We start from the raw sequence: 23,082 nt of genomic DNA, 5'->3' as shown, positions 1-23,082 counted from the left end.
GTGTGTGTGTGTGTGTGTGTGTGTGGTGTGTGGTGTGTGTGTGTGTGTGTGGTGTGGGTGTGTGTGTGTGTGTGTGGTATGTGTGTGTGTGGTGTGTGTGTGGTGTGTGTGTGTGGTGTATGTGTTGTGTGTGGTGGTGTGTGTGTGGTGTGTGGTGTGTGTGTGTGTGTGTGTGTGGTGTGTGTGTGGTGTGGGTGTGGTGTGGTGTTGTGTGTGGTGTGTGTGGTGTGTGGTGTGTGTGTGTGTGGTGTGTGGTGTGTGTGTGTGTGTGTGTGTGTGTGTGTGTGGTGTGTGGTGTGTGTGTGGTGTGGGTGTGTGTATGTGTGTGTGGTATGTGTGTGTGTGGTGTGTGTGTGGTGTGTGTGTGTGGTGTGTGTGGTGTGTGTGTGTGTGGTGTGTGTGTATGTGTGTGGTGTGTGTGTGTGTGTGGTGTGTGTGTGTGTGTGTGTGTGTGTGTGTGTGTGTGTGTGTGTGTGTGTGTGTGTGTGTGTGTGTGTGTGTGTGTGTGTGTGTGTGTGTGTGTGTGTGTGTGTGTGTGTGTGTGTGTGTGTGTGTGTGTGTGGTGTGTGTGTGTGTGTGTGTGTGTGTGTGTGTGTGTGTGTGTGTGTGTGTGTGTGTGTGTGTGTGTGTGTGAGTGTGTGTGTGTGTGTGTGGTGTGTTCCCCATACCTTAGGATGGCTGGTCTTTCTGTCCAGTATAAAAGTCCAGTCCTTGCCCGTCAGGCTGTAAGACACGCGGTACTTCCTGACGAAGGCCCTGTTCTCAGCCGAGGTACTCCCCTCCACTGTCCTGACTCCCTGGGTGATGACGCCTCGTACGGTCTTGGGGACCCCCAAGTCCACCTGGATCACAACAAATCACACCGACGGAAAGATGAAGTGATTTAAAACACTTTACAGTGACATAGATAAACAGACAGAAGGCAACACAAGGTAAGGAACAGCATACACCTGTTGTATTCAGCATTTCACTGTGAGGTCTACTACACCTGTTGTATTCAGCATTTCACTGTGAGGTATACTACACCTGTTGTATTCAGCATTTCACTGTAAGGTCTACTACACCTGTTGTATTCAGCATTTCACTGTGAGGTCTACTACACCTGTTGTATTCAGCATTTCACTGTAAGGTCTACCTACACCTGTTGTATTCAGCATTTCACTGTGAGGTCTACTACACCTGTTGTATTCAGCATTTCACTGTAAGGTCTACCTACACCTGTTGTATTCAGCATTTCACTGTGAGGTCTACTACACCTGTTGTATTCAGCATTTCACTGTGAGGTCTACTACACCTGTTGTATTCAGCATTTCACTGTAAGGGCTACTACACCTGTTGTATTCAGCATTTCACTGTAAGGTCTACCTACACCTGTTGTATTCAGCATTTCACTGTAAGGTCTACTACACCTGTTGTATTCAGCATTTCACTGTGAGGTCTACTATACCTGTTGTATTCAGCATTTCACTGTAAGGTCTACTAAACCTGTTGTATTCAGCATTTCACTGTAAGGTCTACTACACCTGTTGTATTCAGCATTTCACTGTAAGGTCTACTAAACCTGTTGTATTCAGCATTTCACTGTAAGGTCTACTACACCTGTTGTATTCAGCATTTCACTGTGAGGTCTACTACACCTGTTGTATTCAGCATTTCACTGTGAGGTCTAACACACCTGTTGTATTCAGCATTTCACTGTAAGGTCTACTACACCTGTTGTATTCAGCATTTCACTGTGAGGTCTACTACACCTGTTGTATTCAGCATTTCACTGTGAGGTCTAATACACCTGTTGTATTCAGCATTTCACTGTAAGGTCTACTACACCTGTTGTATTCAGCATTTCACTGTGAGGTCTACTACACCTGTTATATTCAGCATTTCACTGTAAGGTATACTACACCTGTTGTATTCAGCATTTCACTGTAAGGTCTACTACACCTGTTGTATTCAGCATTTCACTGTAAGGTCTACTACACCTGTTGTATTCAGCATTTCACTGTAAGGTCTACTACACCTGTTGTATTCAGCATTTCACTGTAAGGTCTACTACACCTGTTGTATTCAAGTATTCAGGTGACAAATACAATCTTATTTGAATTTAAGTTTTCAAACATGAGCTAAAAACCTGCAGAATAATAATTATTTCTGAAATGTTTTTTTAGACACAAACAGTGACAACCAACAGACTTGGCCAGTGTGAAAAGGTCACGTTGTTTACCTGGAGCCACTCCTCCCCGGCCAGAGGCTGTGTTGGGCTAGGGAACCATCCTGACCTGCTGGCTACCAGCCTGGCCGTCCCCATGGAGCCGTGGACATCCCTCATGGATGACGCTGTGATCTGGGAGTCGGGCAGCAGGCCGGACAGCATCCCCTGCATCTCAGAACATGGAGCGTCTGGAAGGGAGAATTGTATTTAAAATATATTCAGGGTCAGTTTCCCAGACACAGATTAAGTTTAGAGAGAATATCCAATGTGTTTGTCCAGACTTAATCTTGCCCGGAAACCGGCACATAGAGTATAGCAATACACACATGACTGAGAATAAAACAAATAACAAAACACAAAGTCAGACAACTTAGTTGATATTATATGGGCACAGAATGGACAGCTAGGGCAGTATATTTTGTTCTTGGTGGGGAGGTTAACGGGGGTAGGGAGGGGAGGGAAACAGGAACGAGGAACGGGGAGGAGAGAGAAAGACGAGAGAGAGAGTGCTGATTGAGCGTTGAGGAAGACTGACAAGGACATTTCAAGGTGAAATCAATGTTTCATGTAGTTATGTCTCAACAGTAAATAATGAAACACAAGCCACTCGTTGGTCTCAAATGGTACCCTCTGCCCTGTATAGTGCACTTCTTTCCACCAGGGCTCATAGGGCTGCGGTCAGAATTAGTGCCCTAAATAGGCACGTCCAAGTGACTTTATTACTATTATCTGTGTGTCTTTAAGAGAAGTTAGTGGGAGACATTTTGACTGCAGGATACTAGCTAGGCAGAGAACAGACCAGAGGAACAGAAACAGTGGGAGATGGAAGGAAAAGAGAATTGCCCTTTACCTAAAAGAGAGTGAGAGAGCAGATCAGATCCCACACACTCCCACAGTGCTCTGTACTACTGCTGGGTGAACAAAGAGCTTTCCCTTCCTCGTAAAAGTGTGAAAATTAAAAAGAAATATGGAAAAGCTAGATATGGAGGGATGAAGAAAGGAGTGAAAGATATAGAGGAGTCAGAGAGAGAAAGACAGACAGACAGACAGACCGAGAGAGAGAGAGAGAGAGAGAGAGAGAGAGAGAGAGAGACAGAGATAGAGACAGAGAGAGAGACAGACACAGAGAGAGAGAGAGAGACAGAGAGAGACAGAGAGAGACACAGAGAGAGAGAGAGAGAGAGAGAGAGAGAGAGACAGAGATAGAGAGACAGAGAGAGAGAGACAGACACAGAGAGAGAGAGAGAGACAGAGAGAGACAGAGAGAGACACAGAGAGAGAGAGAGAGACAGAGATAGAGAGACAGAGAGAGAGAGACAGACACAGAGAGAGACAGAGAGACAGAGAGAGAGAGACAGAGAGAGAGAGACAGACACAGAGAGAGAGAGAGAGACAGAGAGAGACAGAGAGAGACACAGAGAGAGAGAGAGAGACAGAGATAGAGAGACAGAGAGAGAGAGACAGACACAGAGAGAGACAGAGAGACAGAGACAGAGAGAGAGAGACAGAGAGAGAGAGACAGAGAGAGAGAGAGAGAGAGAGAGAGAGACAGACACAGAGAGAGAGAGAGAGACAGAGAGAGAGAGACAGAGAGAGAGAGAGAGAGAGATAGAGAGACAGAGAGAGAGAGAGAGACAGAGAGAACCCATTGCCCTTTATGGTTGTGATGTCTGGGGTCCGCTCACCGACCAATAATTCACTAAATGGGACAAACAAGAAATTGAGAGACTGCATGCAGAATTCTGCAAAAAATATCCTCTGTGTACAACGTAAAACACCAAATAATGCATGCAGAGCAGAATTAGGCCGATATCAGCTAAGCAAGCTGGTCCTGGGGCTCTGTTCACCAACACAAACACACCCCACAGAGCCCCAGGACAGCAACCCAATTAGACCCAACCAAATCATGACAAAACAAAAAGATAATTACTTGACACATTGGAAAGAATTAACAAAAAACTAGAATGCTATTCAAAGCAAATTAATTTGTATTTGTCACATACACAGCAGATATGTAAACATTATTAAAGTGACAGCGATCCATGTATTAAAGTGACAGTGATCCATTTATTAAAGTGACAGAGTTACATTTATTAAAGTGACAGTGTTACATTTATTAAAGTGACAGTGTTCCATTTATTAAAGTGACAGTGTTCCATTTATTAAAGTGACAGTGATCCATTTATTAAAGTGACAGTGTTCCATTTATTAAAGTGGTGATTTCAGGTCTGTATGTTGGCTGCAGCCTCGCAATGTTAGTGATGGCTGTTTAACAGTCTGATGGCCTTCAGATAGAAGCTGTTTTTCAGTCTCTCGGTCTCTGCTTTGATGCACCTGTACTGACCTCGCCTTCTGGATGATAGCGGAGTGAACAGGCAATGGCTCGGGGGGTTGATGTCCTTGATGAGGTGGTCCTGGAGGGCAGGTAGTTTGCCCCCGGTAATGCGTTGTGCAGACCTCACTACCATCTGGAGAGCCTTACAGTTGTGGGCGGAGCAGTTGCCGTACCAGGCGGTGATACAGCCTGACAGGATGCTCTCAATTCTGCATCTGTTAAAGTTGGTCAGGGTTTTGGGTGACAAGCCAAATTTCTTCAGCCTCCTGAGGTTGCTGCACCTTCTTCATCACACTCCGAGGGCCCTCACCTCCCTGTAGGCCGTCTCGTCGTTGTTGGTAATCAGGCCCACTACTGTTGTGTCTTCTGCAAACTTGATGATTGAGTTGGAGGTGTGCATGGCCACGCAGTCATGGGTGAACAGGGAGTACAGGAGAGGGCTGAGCACACACCCTTGTGGGGCCCCAGTGTTGAGGATCAGCAGGGTGGAGATGTTGTTTCCTACCTTCACCACATGGGGGGCGGCCCGTCAGAAAGTCCAGGACCCAATTACACAGGGCGGGGTCGAGACCCAGGGCCTCCAGTTTGATCATGAGCTTGGAGGGTACTATGGTGTTGAATGCTGAGCTCTATTCCTCTTGTCTAGATGGGACAGAGCAGTTGGGGCGGTATGCAAACTGAAGTGGATCTAGGTCTTTTAGCTCAGTTACCTTTTCTTGGGTACAGGAACAATGGTGGTCCTCTTGAAGCATGCCAGCTGGTCTGCTCATGCTCTGAGGACGTGGCTAGGGATTTATTTATTTTTATTTTACCTTTATTTAACCAGGCAAGTCAACACACAGAGGGTGAAACAAGTGTGGGAGAAAGAATTGTCTGTTACTATTGATGAAGAGATGTGGGAGGACATTTGGAGATATGCAAAAACAATATCTATACGTAATTGTACTAGAGCAATCCAATTAAGAATAATACACAGATTGCATATATCCCCAAATCGCAGACATGCTTTTAGCCCCACCTCCTCTTCCCCTCAGTGTCTTAAATGTAAAACTGATACAGGCACCCTAACACATTGTTTATGGTCATGTACCAAAATACAAAGATACTGGTCTGGTGTTCTGCAAGAAATTGAAAAGATCCTAGGGGGTCGATCTAGAATTGGACCCAGTTTCTTTACTGTTAGGTCTCCCTAGTAGGCAGGTTACTTCTGTGGGTAAAAGGAGGCTTTACAACATCCTTACCTTCGCAGCGAGGAAAAACATCCTTTTACAGTGGATTAGTGATAAGGTTCCTTCTATTAAAGATTGGCATAAGATACTATTTGAATGGGTGCCTCTGGAATATCTGACATGTACATTGCATTCTAAAACAGACCAGTTCTACAAAGTATGGGAACCTTATCTAAATTACCTAGAACCAGAGGTATCAGCTATTATGCTGCAAGGATTCTCGTAGAATGACGGGGATGTATGTATTTCAGAACTACACTGTACGTTCCATGTGTGGAACCTAACCTCTTGGTTTAAACTGAGCTTTTTTGTTTAATTTCTGTTTGTAAGTTTGTTTAAAATGTATGTATTGAGAGACGCAATGATGGTGATGGGGTGAGAGAAGCTTTCTGTGTGCTTTGTCTCTGTTGTTGTATCTCTAAATATGGGTGAAAATTGTAAAATTCCAATAAAAATACTGTTAAAAAAAAAAACAAAAAAAAAAACAGGCAAGTCAGTTAAGAACAAATTCTTATTTTCAATGACGGCCTAGGAACAGTGGGTTAACTGCCTGTTCAGGGGCAGAACGACAGATTTGTACCTTGTCAGCTCGGGGGATTGAACTTGCAACCTTCCGGTTACTAGTCCAACGCTCTAACCACTAGACTACCCTGCCGCCTCTACACTCTAACCACTAGGCTACTCTGCCGCCTCTACACTCTAACCACTAGGCTACCCTGCCGCCTCTACACTCTAACCACTAGGCTACTCTGCCGCCTCTACACTCTAACCACTAGGCTACCCTGCCGCCTCTACACTCTAACCACTAGGCTACCCTGCCACCTCTACACTCTAACCACTAGGCTACCCTGCCACCTCTACACTCTAACCACTAGACTACCCTGCCACCTCTACACTCTAACCTTGCGAGGGTTAACACGTTTAAATGTTTTACTCACGTTGGCCACAGAGACGGGGGGGGGGGGGGCAGTTCTTGTTAGGTGACCTAAACTGGGATATGCTTAACACCCCGGCAGTCCTACAATCTAAGCTAGATGCCCTCAATCTCACTCAAATCATCAAGGAACCCACCAGGTACAACCCTAACTCTGTAAACAAGGGCACCCTCATTGACGTCATCCTGACCAACTGGCCCTCCAAATACACCTCCGCTGTCTACAACCAGGATCTCAGCGATCACTGCCTCATTGCCTGTATCCGCTACGGAGCCGCAGTCAAACGACCACCCCTCATCACTGTCAAACGCTCCCTAAAACACTTCTGTGAGCAGGCCTTTCTAATCGACCTGGCCCGGGTATCCTGGAAGGACATTGACCTCATCCCGTCAGTTGAGGATGCCTGGTCTTTCTTTAAAAGTAACTTCCTCACCATTTTAGATAAGCATGCTCCGTTCAAAAAATGCAGAACTAAGAACAGATATAGCCCCTGGTTCACTCCAGACCTGACTGCCCTCGACCAGCACAAAAACATCCTGTGGCGGACTGCACTAACATCGAATAGTCCCCGCGATATGCAACTGTTCAGGGAAGTCAGGAACCAATACACACAGTCAGTCAGGAAAGCTAAAGCCAACTTCTTCAGGCAGAAGTTTGCATCCTGTAGCTCCAACTCCAAAAAGTTCTGGCACACTGTGAAGTCCATGGAGAACAAGAGCACCTCCTCCCAGCTGCCCACTGCACTGAGGCTAGGTAACACGGTCACCACCGATAAATCCATGATTATCGAAAACTTCAACAAGCATTTCTCAACGGCTGGCCATGCCTTCCGCCTGGCTACTCCAACCTCGGCCAACAGCTCCCCCCCCCCCCGCAGCTACTCGCCCAAGCCTCTCCAGGTTCTCCTTTACCCAAATCCAGATAGCAGATGTTCTGAAAGAGCTGCAAAACCTGGACCCGTACAAATCAGCTGGGCTTGACAATCTGGACCCTCTATTCCTGAAACTATCCGCCGCCATTGTCGCAACCCCTATTACCAGCCTGTTCAACCTCTCTTTCATATCGTCTGAGATCCCCAAGGATTGGAAAGCTGCCGCAGTCATCCCCCTCTTCAAAGGGGGCGACACCCTGGACCCAAACTGTTACAGACCTATATCCATCCTGCCCTGCCTATCTAAGGTCTTCGAAAGCCAAGTCAACAAACAGGTCACTGACCATCTTGAATCCCACCGTACCTTCTCCGCTGTGCAATCTCGTTTCCGAGCCGGTCACGGGTGTACTTCAGCCACGCTCAAGGTACTAAACGATATCATAACCGCCATCGATAAAAGACAGTACTGTGCAGCCGTCTTCATAGACCTTGCCAAGGCTTTCGACTCTGTCAATCACCGTATTCTTATCGGCAGACTCAGTAGCCTCAGTTTTTCGGATGACTGCCTTGCCTGGTTCACCAATTACTTTGCAGACAGAGTTCAGTGTGTCAAATCGGAGGGCATGCTGTCCGGTCCTCTGGCAGTCTCTATGGGGGTGCCACAGGGTTCAATTCTCGGGCCGACTCTTTTCTCTGTATATATCAATGATGTTTCTCATGCTGCGGGCGATTCCCTGATCCACCTCTACGCAGACGACACCATTCTATATACTTCCGGCCCGTCCTTGGACACTGTGCTATCTAACCTCCAAACGAGCTTCAATGCCATACAGCACTCCTTCCGTGGCCTCCAACTGCTCTTAAACGCTAGTAAAACCAAATGCATGCTTTTCAACCGTTCGCTGCCTGCACCCGCACGCCTGACCAGCATCACCACCCTGGATGGTTCCGACCTTGAATATGTGGACATCTATAAGTACCTAGGTGTCTGGCTAGACTCTAAACTCTCCTTCCAGACCCATATCAAACATCTCCAATCGAAAATCAAATCAAGAGTCGGCTTTCTATTCCGCAACAAAGCCTCCTTCACTCACGCCGCCAAACTTACCCTAGTAAAACTGACAATCCTACCGATCCTCGACTTCGGCGATGTCATCTACAAAATTGCTTCCAACACTCTACTCAGCAAACTGGATGCAGTTTATCACAGTGCCATCCGTTTTGTCACTAAAGCACCTTATACCACCCACCACTGCGACTTGTATGCTCTAGTCGGCTGGCCCTCGCTACATATTCGTCGCCAGACCCACTGGCTCCAGGTCATCTACAAGTCCATGCTAGGTAAAGCTCCGCCTTATCTCAGTTCACTGGTTACGATGGCAACACCCATCCGTAGCACGCGCTCCAGCAGGTGTATCTCACTGATCATCCCTAAAGCCAACACCTCATTTGGCCGCCTTTCGTTCCAGTTCTCTGCTGCCTGTGACTGGAACGAATTGCAAAAATCGCTGAAGTTGGAGACTTTTATCTCCCTCACCAACTTCAAACATCTGCTATCTGAGCAGCTAACCGATCGCTGCAGCTGTACATAGTCTATTGGTAAATAGCCCACCCATTTTCACCTACCTCATCCCCATACTGTTTTTATTTATTTATTTTTCTGCTCTTTTGCACACCAATATCTCTACCTGTACATAACCATCTGATCATTTATCACTCCAGTGTTAATCTGCATAATTGTAATTATTTGCCTACCTTCTCATGCCTTTTGCACACAATGTATATATAGACTCCCCTTTTTTCTACTGTGTTATTGACTTGTTAATTGTTTACTCCATGTGTAACTCTGTGTTGTCTGTTCACACTGCTATGCCTTATCTTGGCCAGGTCGCAGTTGCAAATGAGAACTTGTTCTCAACTAGCCTACCTGGTTAAATAAAGGTGAAATAAAAAAAAAAAATTAAAAAAATTGTTAGCGGCTGTAAACGAGAGTACACAGTGGCAGAATACCTGACCACTGTGACTGACCCAAACTTAAGGAAAGCTTTGACTATGTACAGACTCAGTGAGCATAGCCTTGCTATTGAGAAAGGCCGCCGTAGGCAGACATGGCTCTCAAGAGAAGACAGGCTATGTACTCACTGCCCACAAAATGAAGTGGAAACTGAGAAACTGAGCTGCACTTCCTAACCTGGGGGGGGGGAGTGGGAAGTAGTGGGAGGTGGAGGTTGTGGGAAGTAGTGGGAGGTGGAGGTAGTGGAAGATAGTGGGGGGGGATAGTGGGGGGGGGATAGTGGGGGGGTGGGGAGTGGGGGGGAGAGAGTGGGGGGGTGGGGAGTGGGGGGGTGGGGAGTGGGGGGGGAGATAGTGGGGGGGAAGAGTGGGGGGGAAGAGTGGGGGGGGATAGTGGGGGAGGAAGTGGGAAGTAGTGGGAGGTGGAGGTAGAGGGAAGTAGTGGGAGGTGGAGGTAGTGGAAGATAGTGGGGGGGGATAGTGGGGGGGTGGGGAGTGGGGGGGAGAGAGTGGGTGGGAGATAGTGGGGGGGAAGAGTGGGGGGGATAGGGAAGTTGTGGGAGGTGGAGGTAGTGAAAGATAGTGGGGGGGGAGATAGTGGGGGGGTGGGGAGTGGGGGGGAGAGAGTGGGGGGGAGATAGTGGGGGGGGGAGAGTGGGGGGGAAGAGTGGGGGGGAAGAGTGGGGGGGGATAGTGGGGGGGGAAGTGGGAAGTAGTGGGAGGTGGAGGTAGTGGGAAGTAGTGGGAGGTGGAGGTAGTGGAAGATAGTGGGGGGGGGATAGTGGAGGGGTGGGGAGTGGGGGGGAGAGAGTGGGTGGGAGATAGTGGGGGGGAGATAGTGGGGGCGGAAGAGTGGGGGTGAGTGGGGGGGGTTAGTGGGGTGGAGATAATAGGAGTCAAACTGACAGATTCGATCTGACTCAGGAATAGAGTGGCAATAATGTTCCCTCTAAAAAATGTTTTTAAGTCTGCTGAGTGCAAACTTGAACGCTGTGAAAATTCTGTTGATCTTCCAGCATGCGTTTACTGTGAACACTGAGGCTGTACCTGCTTTAAGTTAGTTTTACTGTGAACACTGGGGCTGTACCTGCTTTAAGTTACAGTTGTACTGTGAACACTGAGGCTCTACCTGATTTAAGTTAGTTTTACTGTGAACACTGAGTCTGTACCTGCTTTAAGTTACAGTTTTACTGTGAACACTGAGGCTCTACCTGCTTTAAGTTACAGTTTTACTGTGAACACTGAGGCTCTACCTGCTTTAAGTTACAGTTTTACTGTGAACACTGAGGCTGTACCTGCTTTAAGTTACAGTTTTACTGTGAACACTGAGGCTGTACCTGCTTTAAGTTACAGTTTTACTGTGAACACTGAGGCTGTACCCGCTTTAAGTTACAGTTTTACTGTGAACACTGAGGCTCTACCTGCTTTAAGTTAGTTTTACTGTGAACACTGGGGCTGTACCTGCTTTAAGTTAGTTTTACTGTGAACACTGGGGGTGTACCTGCTTTAAGTTACAGTTGTACTGTGAACACTGAGGCTGTACCTGCTTTAAGTTACAGTTTTACTGTGAACACTGAGGCTGTACCCGCTTTAAGTTAGTTTTACTGTGAACACTGAGGCTGTACCTGCTTTAAGTTAGTTTTACTGTGAACACTGGGGCTGTACCTGCTTTAAGTTAGTTTTACTGTGAACACTGGGGGTGTACCTGCTTTAAGTTACAGTTGTACTGTGAACACTGAGGCTCTACCTGATTTAAGTTAGTTTTACTGTGAACACTGAGGCTGTACCTGCTTTAAGTTAGTTTTACTGTGAACACTGAGGCTGTACCTGCTTTAAGTTAGTTTTACTGTGAACACTGGGGCTGTACCTGCTTTAAGTTACAGTTGTACTGTGAACACTGAGGCTCTACCTGATTTAAGTTAGTTTTACTGTGAACACTGAGGCTGTACCTGCTTTAAGTTACAGTTTTACTGTGAACACTGAGGCTGTACCTGCTTTAAGTTAGTTTTACTGTGAACACTGGGGCTGTACCTGCTTTAAGTTACAGTTGTACTGTGAACACTGAGGCTCTACCTGATTTAAGTTAGTTTTACTGTGAACACTGAGGCTGTACCTGCTTTAAGTTACAGTTTTACTGTGAACACTGAGGCTGTACCTGCTTTAAGTTACAGTTTTACTGTGAACACTGAGGCTGTACCCGCTTTAAGTTAGTTTTACTGTGAACACTGAGGCTGTACCTGCTTTAAGTTAGTTTTACTGTGAACACTGAGGCTGTACCTGCTTTAAGTTAGTTTTACTGTGAACACTGGGGCTGTACCTGCTTTAAGTTACAGTTTTACTGTGAACACTGAGGCTCTACCTGCTTTAAGTTACAGTTTTACTGTGAACACTGAGGCTCTACCTGCTTTAAGTTACAGTTTTACTGTGAACACTGAGGCTGTACCTGCTTTAAGTTACATTTTTAGTGTGAACACTGAGGCTGTACCTGCTTTAAGTTACAGTTTTACTGTGAACACTGAGGCTGTACCCGCTTTAAGTTAGTTTTACTGTGAACACTGAGGCTGTACCTGCTTTAAGTTACAGTTTTACTGTGAACACTGAGGCTGTACCCGCTTTAAGTTAGTTTTACTGTGAACACTGAGGCTGTACCTGCTTTAAGTTACAGTTTTACTGTGAACACTGAGGCTGTACCCGCTTTAAGTTACAGTTTTACTGTGAACACTCATTCCGTGTTCAACAACATTATTTAACATGATTTTTGAATAACTACCTCATCTCTCTACCTCACACATACAATTATTTGTACTGTAAGTGCCTTAATTCTGACAGACCCACGGAAGAGTAGCTGCTGCCTTGGCAGGAACTAATGGGGATCCTTAAAACACCCCAGGAAGAGTTGCTGCCTCCTTGGCAGGAACTAATGGGGATCCATAATAAACCCCAGGAAGAGTAGCTGCTGCCTTGGCAGGAACTAATGGGGATCCATAATAAACCCCAGGAAGAGTAGCTGCTGCCTTGGCAGGAACTAATGGGGATCCATAATAAACCACAGGAATAGAAGCTGCTGCCTTGGCAGGAACTAATGGGGATCCATAATAAACCCCAGGAAGAGTAGCTTCTGCCTTGGGAGGAACTAATGGGGATCCATAATAAACCCCAGGAAGAGTAGCTGCTGCCTTGGCAGGAACTAATGGGGATCCATAATAAACCCCAGGAAGAGTAGCTGCTGCCTTGGCAGGAACTAATGGGGATCCATAGTAGCCCCCAGGAAGAGTAGCTGCTGCCTTGGCAGAAACTAATGGGGATCCATAATAAACCCCAGGAAGAGTAGCTGCTGCCTTGACAGGAACTAATGGGGATCCATAATAACCCCCAGGAAGAGTAGCTGCTGCCTTGACAGGAACTAATGGGGATCCATAATAACCCCCAGGAAGCGTAGCTGCTGCCTTGGCAGGAACTGGATCCATAATAACCCCCAGGAAGAGTAGCTGCTGCCTTGGCAGGAACTGGATCCATAATAAACCCCAGTAAGACTAGCTGCTGCCTTGGCAGGAACTAATGGGGATCCATAATAAACCCCAGGAAGAGTAGCTTCTGCCTTGGGAGGAACTAATGGGGATCCATAATAAACCCCAGGAAGAGTAGCTGCTGCCTTGGCAGGAACTAATGGGGATCCATAATAAACCCCAGGAAGAGTAGCTGCTGCCTTGGCAGGAACTAATGGGGATCCATAGTAGCCCCCAGGAAGAGTAGCTGCTGCCTTGGCAGAAACTAATGGGGATCCATAATAAACCCCAGGAAGAGTAGCTGCTGCCTTGACAGGAACTAATGGGGATCCATAATAACCCCCAGGAAGAGTAGCTGCTGCCTTGACAGGAACTAATGGGGATCCATAATAACCCCCAGGAAGCGTAGCTGCTGCCTTGGCAGGAACTGGATCCATAATAACCCCCAGGAAGAGTAGCTGCTGCCTTGGCAGGAACTGGATCCATAATAAACCCCAGTAAGACTAGCTGCTGCCTTGGCAGGAACTAATGGGGATCCTTAATAAACCCCAGGAAGAGTAGCTGCTGCCTTGGCAGGAACTAATGGGGATTCATAATAAACCCCAGGAAGTGTAGCTTCTGTCTTGGTAGGAACTAATGGGGATCCATAATAAACCCCAGGAAAAGTAGCTGCTGCCTTGGGAGGAACTAATGGGGATCTATAATAAACCCCAGGAAGAGTAGTTGCTGCCTTGGGAGGAACTTATGGGGATCCACAATAAACCCCAGGAAGAGTAGCTGCTGCCTTGGCAGGAACTAATGGGGATCCATAATAAACCCCAGGAAGAGTAGCTGCTGTCTTGACAGGATCTAATGGGGATCCATAATAAACCCCAGGAAGAGTAGCTGCTGCCTTGGCAGGAACTAATGGGGATCCATAATAAACCACAGGAAGAGTAGTTGCTGCCTTGGGAGGAACTAATGGGGAACCATAATAAACCTTAGGAAGAGTAGCTGCTGCCTTGGCAGGAACTAATGGGGATCCATAATAAACCCCAGGAAGAGTAGCTGCTGCCTTGGCAGGAACTAATGGGGATCCATAATAAACCCCAGGAAGAGTAGCTGCTGCCTTGGCAGGAACTAATGGGGATCCATAATAAACCACAGGAAGAGTAGCTGCTGCCTTGGCAGGAACTAATATAGATCCATAATAAACCCCAGGAAGAGTAGCTGCTGCCTTGACAGGAACTAATGGGGATCCATAATAAACCACAGGAAGAGTAGCTGCTGCCTTGGCAGGAACTAATATAGATCCATAATAAACCCCAGGAAGAGTAGCTGCTGCCTTGACAGGAACTAATGGGGATCCATAATAAACCACAGGAAGAGTAGCTGCTGCCTTGACAGGAACTAATATAGATCCATAATAAACCCCAGGAAGAGTAGCTGCTGTCTTGGTAGGAACTAATGGGGGTCCATAATAAACCACAGGAAGAGTAGCTGCTGCCGTGGCAGGATCTAACGGTGATACATAATAAACACACATACAATTTTCAAGCACAGATTCTACTACAAAGATCAGGGAGATTTTTCAATGCCTCGCAAAGAAGGGCACCGATTAGTAGATTTTGCCGGAGAGGAAGGAAACTGATCAGGGATTCCACCATGACGCCAAAGGTGATTTTAAAGAAGTTTAATGGCTGTGATAGGAGACAACTGAGGATGGATCAACAACATTGTAGTTACTCCACAATACTAACCTAAAGGACAGAGTGAAAAGGAAGCCTGTACAGAATACAAATATTCCAAAACATGCATCCTGTTTGCAACAAGGCACTACAGTAATACTGCAAAAAATGTGGCAAAGAAATGAACTATGTCCTGAATAGAGTTATGTTTGGGACAAATCCAACACATCACTGAGTACCACTCTCCAAATTTTCAAGCATAGTGGTGGCTGCATCATGTTATGGCTGTGCTTGTAATCATTAAGGACTGGGGAGTTTTTCAGGATAAAAAAAAGAAACGGAATACAGCTATAAGCACATTGCTGCTCGCACCCTCCCGCCCGCCTAGCATCACTACTCTGGACGATTCTGACCTAGAATAAGTGGACAACTACAAATACCTAGGTGTCTGGTTAGACTGTAAACTCTCCTTCCAGACTCACATTAAGTATCTCCAATCCAAAATTTAATCTAGAATCGGCATTCTATTTCACAACAAATCATCCTTCACTCATGCTGCTAAACATACCCTCGTAAAACTGACTATCCTACCGATCCTTGACTTTGGCGATGTCATTTACAAAATAGCCTCCAACACTCTACTCAACAAATTGGATGTAGTCTATAACAGTGCCATCCGTTTTGTCATCAAAGCCCCATATACTACCCACCACTGCGACCTGTATGCTATCGTTGGCTGGCCCTCGCTACATATTCGTCGCCAAACCCACTGGCTCCAGGTCATCTATAAGTATTTGCTAGGTAAAGCCCCAGCTTATCTCAGCTCACTGGTCACCATAGTAGCACCCACCCGTAGCACGCAGTCCAGCAGGTATATTTCACTGGTCATCCCCAAAGCCAACACCTCTTTTGGCCGCATTTCCTTCCAGTTCTCTGCTGTCAATGACTGGAACGAACTGCAAAAATCACTGAAGCTGGAGACTCATATCTCCCTCACTAACTTTAAGCATCAGCTGTCAGAGCAGCTTACCGATCACTGCACCTGTACATAGCTCATCTGTAAATAGCCCACCCAAATACCTCATCCCCATATTGTTATTTACAGTGCCTTGCGAAAGTATTCGGCCCCCTTGAACTTTGCGACCTTTTGCCACATTTCAGGCTTCAAACATAAAGATATAAAACTGTATTTTTTTTGTGAAGAATCAACAACAAGTGGGACACAATCATGAAGTGGAACGACATTTATTGGATATTTCAAACTTTTTTAACAAATCAAAAACTGAAAAATTGGGCGTGCAAAATTATTCAGCCCCCTTAAGTTAATACTTTGTAGTGCCACCTTTTGCTGCGATTACAGCTGTAAGTCGCTTGGAGTATGTCTCTATCAGTTTTGCACATCGAGAGACTGACATTTTTTTCCATTCCTCCTTGCAAAACAGCTCGAGCTCAGTGAGGTTGGATGGAGAGCATTTGTGAAAAGCAGTTTTCAGTTCTTTCCACAGATTCTCGATTGGATTCAGGTCTGGACTTTGACTTGGCCATTCTAACACCTGGATATGTTTATTTTTGAACCATTCCATTGTAGATTTTGCTTTATGTTTCGGATCATTGTCTTGTTGGAAGACAAATCTCCGTCCCAGTCTCAGGTCTTTTGCAGACTCCATCAGGTTTTCTTCCAGAATGGTCCTGTATTTGGCTACATCCATCTTCCCATCAATTTTAACCATCTTCCCTGTCCCTGCTGAAGAAAAGCAGGCCCAAACCATGATGCTGCCACCACCATGTTTGACAGTGGGGATGGTGTGTTGCTTTTACGCCAAACATAACGTTTTGCATTGTTGCCAAAAAGTTCAATTTTGGTTTCATCTGACCAGAGCACCTTCTTCCACATGTTTGGTGTGTCTCCCAGGTGGCTTGTGGCAAACTTTAAACGACACTTTTTATGGATATCTTTAAGAAATGGCTTTCTTCTTGCCACTCTTCCATAAAGGCCAGATTTGTGCAATATACGACTGATTGTTGTCATATGGACAGAGTCTCCCACCTCAGCTGTAGATCTCTGCAGTTCATCCAGAGTGATCATGGGCCTCTTGGCTGCATCCCTGATGCATCTCTTGGCTGCATCAGTCTTCTCCTTGTATGAGCTGAAAGTTTAGAGGGACGGCCAGGTCTTGGTAGATTTGCAGTGGTCTGATACTCCTTCCATTTCAATATTATCGCTTGCACAGTGCAATCCTTTGGATGTTTAAAGCTTGGGAAATCTTTTTGTATCCAAATCCGGCTTTAAACTTCTTCACAACAGTATCTCGGACCTGCCTGGTGTGTTCCTTGTTCTTCATGATGCTCTCTGCGCTTTTAACGGACCTCTGAGACTATCACAGTGCAGGTGCATTTATACGGAGACTTGATTATACACAGGTGGATTGTATTTATCATCGTTAGTCATTTAGGTCAACATTGGATCATTCAGAGATCCTCACTGAACTTCTGGAGAGAGTTTGCTGCACTGAAAGTAAAGGGGCTGAATAATTTTGCACGCACAATTTTTCAGTTTTTGATTTGTTAAAAAAGTTTGAAATATCCAATAAATGTCGTTCCACTTCATGATTGTGTCCCACTTGTTGTTGATTCTTCACAAAAAATACAGTTTTATATCTTTATGTTTGAAGCCTGAAATGTGGCAAAAGGTCGCAAAGTTCAAGGGGGCCGAATACTTTCGCAAGGCACTGTACATTTTTGCTCTATTGCACCCCAGTATCTCTACTTGCACATCATCATCTGCACATCTATCACTCCAGTGTTAATGCTAAATTGTAATTACTTTGCCACTATGGCCTATTTATTGCCTTACCTCCCTAATCTTACTACATTTGCACACACTGTATATAGATTTTTCTATTGTGTTATTGACTGTACGTTTGTTTATCCCACTTGTAACTCTTGTTTTTATCACACTGCTTTGCTTTATCTTGGCTGGATTGCCTGCCTGGTTAAAGGGGGGGGGTTACGACCTTTCAGCAGGACAATACCCTAAAACAAAAGGCCAAATCTACACTGGGGTTTCTAACCAAGAAGACAGTTAATGTTCCTGATCTACACTGGGGTTTCTAACCAAGAAGAGAGTGAATGTTCCTGATCTACACTGGGGTTTCTAACCAAGAAGAGAGTGAATGTTCCTGATCTACACTGGGGTTTCTAACCAAGAAGAGAGTGAATGTTCCTGATCTACACTGGGGTTTCTAACCAAGAAGAGAGTGAATGTTCCTGATCTACACTGGGGTTTCTAACCAAGAAGAGAGTTAATGTTCCTGATCTACACTGGGGTTTCTAACCAAGAAGACAGTTAATGTTCCTGATCTACACTGGGGTTTCTAACCAAGAAGACAGTGAATGTTCCTGATCTACACTGGGGTTTCTAACCAAGAAGACAGTGAATGTTCCTGATCTACACTGGGGTTTCTAACCAAGAAGACTGTTCATGTTCCTGATCTACACTGGGGTTTATAACCAAGAAGACTGTTCATGTTCCTGATCTACACTGGGGTTTCTAACCAAGAAGACAGTTAATGTTCCTGATCTACACTGGGGTTTCTAACCAAGAAGACTGTTCATGTTCCTGATCTACACTGGGGTTTCTAACCAAGAAGACAGTGAATGTTCCTGATCTACACTGGGGTTTCTAACCAAGAAGACAGTTAATGTTCCTGATCTACACTGGGGTTTATAACCAAGAAGACAGTGAATGTTCCTGATCTACACTGGGGTTTCTAACCAAGAAGACTGTTCATGTTCCTGATCTACACTGGGGTTTCTAACCAAGAAGAGAGTGAATGTTCCTGATCTACACTGGGGTTTCTAACCAAGAAGAGAGTGAATGTTCCTGATCTACACTGGGGTTTATAACCAAGAAGACTGTTCATGTTCCTGATCTACACTGGGGTTTCTAACCAAGAAGACTGTTCATGTTCCTGATCTACACTGGGGTTTATAACCAAGAAGACTGTTCATGTTCCTGATCAACACTGGGGTTTCTAACCAAGAAGACAGTGAATGTTCCTGATCTACACTGGGGTTTCTAACCAAGAAGACAGTGAATGTTCCTGATCTACACTGGGGTTTCTAACCAAGAAGACAGTGAATGTTCCTGATCTACACTGGGGTTTCTAACCAAGAAGACTGTTCATGTTCCTGATCTACACTGGGGTTTCTAACCAAGAAGACTGTGAATGTTCCTGATCTACACTGGGGTTTCTAACCAAGAAGACTGTTCATGTTCCTGATCTACACTGGAGTTTCTAACCAAGAAGACTGTTCATGTTCCTGATCTACACTGGGGTTTCTAACCAAGAAGAGAGTGAATGTTCCTGAGTGGCAGAGCTACAGTTTTGACTTAAATCTACTTGGAAATCTATAGCAAGACCTGAAAATGGTTGTCTAGCAATGATCAACAACCAATTTGACAGAGGTTGAAGAATTTTGAAAATAATAATGGGCAAATGTTGCACCATCCAGGTTTGGAAAGGTCTTAGACACTTACCTCCTTTTCCCCCCCAATTTCGTGATATCCACTTGACCCGGAAGCCAGCGACACCAGTGTGTCAGAGGAAACACCGTTCAACTGACGACCGGAGTCAGCCTGCTGGTGCCCGGCCCACCACAAGGAGTCGCTAGAGCACGATGAGCCAAGTAAAGCCCCCCTAACCCTCCCCTAACCCGGATGACGCTGGGCTAATTGTGGACCGCCCTATGGGACACCAGGTCACAACCGGCTGTGACACAGCCTGAGATCGAACCGGATCTGTAGTGATGCTTCAAGCACTGAGAAACAGTGCCTTAGACGGCTTTGCCAATTGGCGTCAACTTGGAGGCCGTGAAAGGTTATTCTACAAAGTATTGACTCCGGAGTGTGAATACTTAAGTAAATGAGGTATGAGATAATTCATTTGCAAACATTTCTAAAATCATGTTTTCACACATGGGGTATGTGTGTAGATGGGTGAGAAATGGTTTTATTTAATCCATGTTGAATTCAGGCTGTAACACAAGTCAAATGTTGAATAAGTGAAGAGGTTTGAATAATTTCTGAAGGCAGTGTAACTTAACATATTCAAGCCTCGAAATACAACACTGCACCTTTAAGACATAAATCTTTACCTGGCTTTTCAAAGATGGCTAGAAATATAGCTACGTTTTGTGCTCTGTAGGAGGTGATCACTACCCCATTGTTGACCTGAAATTAGTTATAACTGATCTAATAAGTCACTATATAGCAAAGAATACAAACAAATGTGCACAATTGGCTAAATGCGGCACTAGCTTTGATCCTACGCGGACTGGCATTTCTTCTACGCGGGCTGGTATCTCTTCTACGCGGACTGGCATCTCTATGCGGGCTGGTATCTCTTCTACGCGGACTGGTATCTCTTCTACGCGGACTGGTATCTCTTCTACGCGGACTGGTATTTATTCTATGCCAACTGGTATCTCTTCTACGCGGACTGGTATTTCTTCTATGCCAACTGGTATCTCTTCTATGCGGGCTGGTATCTCTACGCGGGCTGGTATCTCTTCTACGCGGGCTGGTATCTCTTCTACGCAGACTGGTATCTCTTCTACGCAGACTGGTATCTCTTCTACGCGGACTGGTAATTCTTCTACGCGGGCTGGTATCTCTTCTACGCGAACTGGTATCTCTACTACGCGAACTGGTATCTCTTCTACGCGGGCTGGTATCTCTTCTACGCATCTCTTCTACAAGGGGGGGTATCTCTTCTACGCGAACTGGTATCTCTTCTACACGGGCTGGTATCTCTTCTAAGCGGGCTGGTATTTCTTTCTACAAGGGGGGGTATCTCTTCTACGCGGGGGGGGGATTTCTTCTACATGGGGGTATTTCTTCTACGTGGGGGGGGGGGGGGGGTATTTCTTCTGCCCGGCAGCCCTAGGGAGCTGGACCACACAGAGACGTATTTCAACCAGGAGGGAATGTGAAAAGCTTAATTAAAAATGTACAACACGTTTTAGCATCATTACCATCCTGGAGATTGTCATCCAGGGAGAAGAAAAAAAACGTGTAAAATAGAGTCTTAGATGGGACCTACCATAAAATAGAGTCTTAGATGGGACCTACCATACAGTCTTACAGCTTGGATAGAATAGAACAGGCTGTTTCTTACCGGTGATCTGACACCCGTAGAGCTCCAAGCGCAGGGCGATGCCTGTCTTCCAGGTCTGGGGTCTGACGCGTACGAAGCGGGCCAGAACAGGCAGGGGGATCCGGTTTAGAACCACCTCGGTCGAGTCTGTGTTGGCATGGAACACCTGGGCACAGGAGAGAGACAGGGTCAATGAGACAGGTCCCGCTGGAAATTTTTTTTTTTTCATTCTGATGTCCCCATTTTTTTCACTTAAATGTGAAAAGTGTGTGTGTGAGTGTGTGTGTGTGTGTGTGTGTGTGTGTGTATGTGTGTGAGCTGATTGAGTTGCAGTCACCCTGAACCCCCAGTGTACTACACCAGAGCTAGGTCCAGTTTTTATTGTATCGGATTAAAATGCATAGAAACAGAAGAAATAGAACGGGACTCCATCAATGATTCTATTTCTATGCATTTAAATCACAGCTCATATACCATATGTCCATCTCTTCCACCCAGAACTAGAAGCGTGAGCCTTTGTCAGTTCTGTCTCGGGGGTTCAGGCCGGGGGGAAAGAGGAGAACGGGAGAGGAGGAGGAGTGGAGGGAATGTCCTACTCCACTGAACACAGACAAAAGCAACATGGCCCTCACTAGGATCCAATGACACCGGGGCCAGCTGGCAGTCTGTGGTGGCCTGTGTGTACCATACTATATACAGGGTCAGTTAATACCATACTATATACAGGGTCAGTTAATACCATATTATATACAGGGTCAGTTAATACCATACTATATACAGGGTCAGTTAATACCATACTATATACAGGGTCTGGAGTGATGGAGGTATATATGTATAGGGGGAAGGGTGACTAGGCATCAGGATATATAATAAACAGAGTAGTAGCAGCGTAACTGATGATTTTATGTGAGTGTGTGTGTGTGTAGAGTCAGTATAAATGTGTGTGTGAGTGTGTTGTGTGTGTGTGTTGGGGTATCAGTGTGTGTGTAAAATAGTGTCAACTCAGATAGTCTGTGTAGCCATTCTGTTCATCTGTCTTGCGGATAGAAGCCATTAGGAGCCTGTTGGTGCCAGACTTGATGCTCCGGTACCGCCTGCCATCAGGAATCAGAGAGGATAGTCTATGTCTTGGGGATAGAAGCCGTTAGGAGCCTGTTGGTGCCAGACTTTATGCTCCGGTACCGCCTGCCACCAGGAATCAGAGAGGATAGTCTATGTCTTGGGAATAGAAGCCGTTAGGAGCCTGTTGGTGTCAGACTTGATGCTCTGGCCCAGGTTACCGTGCGGAAGCAGAGAGGATAGTCTATGTCTTGGGTGGTTGGAGTCTTTAACCATTTTCCACACTTCCTTTCACACCGCCCGATATAGAGGTCCTGGATGGCCGGGATCTCAGCCCCAGTGATGTACCGGGCTGGCCGAACCACCCTCTGATATAGAGGTCCTGGATGGCATTGAGCTCAGTCCCAGTGATGTACCGGGCTGGCCGAACCACCGTCTGATATAGAGGTCCTGGATGGCATGGATCTCAGTCCCAGTGATGTACCGGGCTGGCCGCACCACCCTCTGATATAGAGGTCCTGGATGGCATGGAGCTCAGTCCCAGTGATGTACCGGGCTGGCCGAACCACCCTCTGAAATAGAGGTTCTGGATGGCATGGAGCTCAGTCCCAGTGATGTACCAGGCTGGCCGCACCACCGTCTGATATAGAGGTCCTGGATGGCCGGGATCTCAGTCCCAGTGATGTACCGGGCTGGCCGAACCACCCTCTGATATAGAGGTCCTAGATGGCATGGAGCTCAGTCCCAGTGATGTACCAGGCTGGCCGCACCACCTTCTGATATAGAGGTCCTGGATGGCCGGGATCTCAGTCCCAGTGATGTACCGGGCTGGCCGAACCACCCTCTGATATAGAGGTTCTGGATGGCATGGAGCTCAGTCCCAGTGATGTACCGGGCTGGCCGCACCACCCTCTGTAGCGCCATGCGATTGAAGGCAATGCTGTTGCCATAACCAGCAGTTATGCAGCCAGTCAAGATGCTCTCAATGGTGCAGCTGTAGAACTTTTTGAGGATTTAAGGACCCGTGCCAAACCTTTTCAACCTCCTGAGAGAAGAGGCACCAACTTCTTCACGACTGTGCGCGTGTGTTGATGATGGTC

General features: G+C 46.2%; 1 protein-coding gene across 2 annotated transcripts in view; it reads right to left on the bottom strand.

Moving 5' to 3' along the window:
* Nucleotides 1-23,082, bottom strand: part of LOC149984732 (neuropilin-2-like) — a 432,234-nt gene that overhangs the window by 226,082 nt on the left and 183,070 nt on the right. For both annotated transcript variants that reach the window (XM_090230491.1, XM_090230492.1), the window contains exons 8-10: nt 20,945-21,089; nt 2,222-2,397; nt 669-842 (exon numbers count right to left, since the gene is read on the bottom strand). In XM_090230491.1, the coding sequence (XP_090086617.1) occupies nt 669-842; nt 2,222-2,397; nt 20,945-21,089 (495 nt within the window). The remainder of the gene's footprint in view (nt 1-668; nt 843-2,221; nt 2,398-20,944; nt 21,090-23,082) is intronic.

This window comes from Oncorhynchus mykiss, chromosome 3 (assembly GCF_057628025.1).
Source record: "Oncorhynchus mykiss isolate SJ-2025 chromosome 3, ASM5762802v1, whole genome shotgun sequence".
Lineage (NCBI taxonomy): Eukaryota > Metazoa > Chordata > Actinopteri > Salmoniformes > Salmonidae > Oncorhynchus > Oncorhynchus mykiss.
This window is presented reverse-complemented; position numbering and strand designations above follow the sequence as displayed.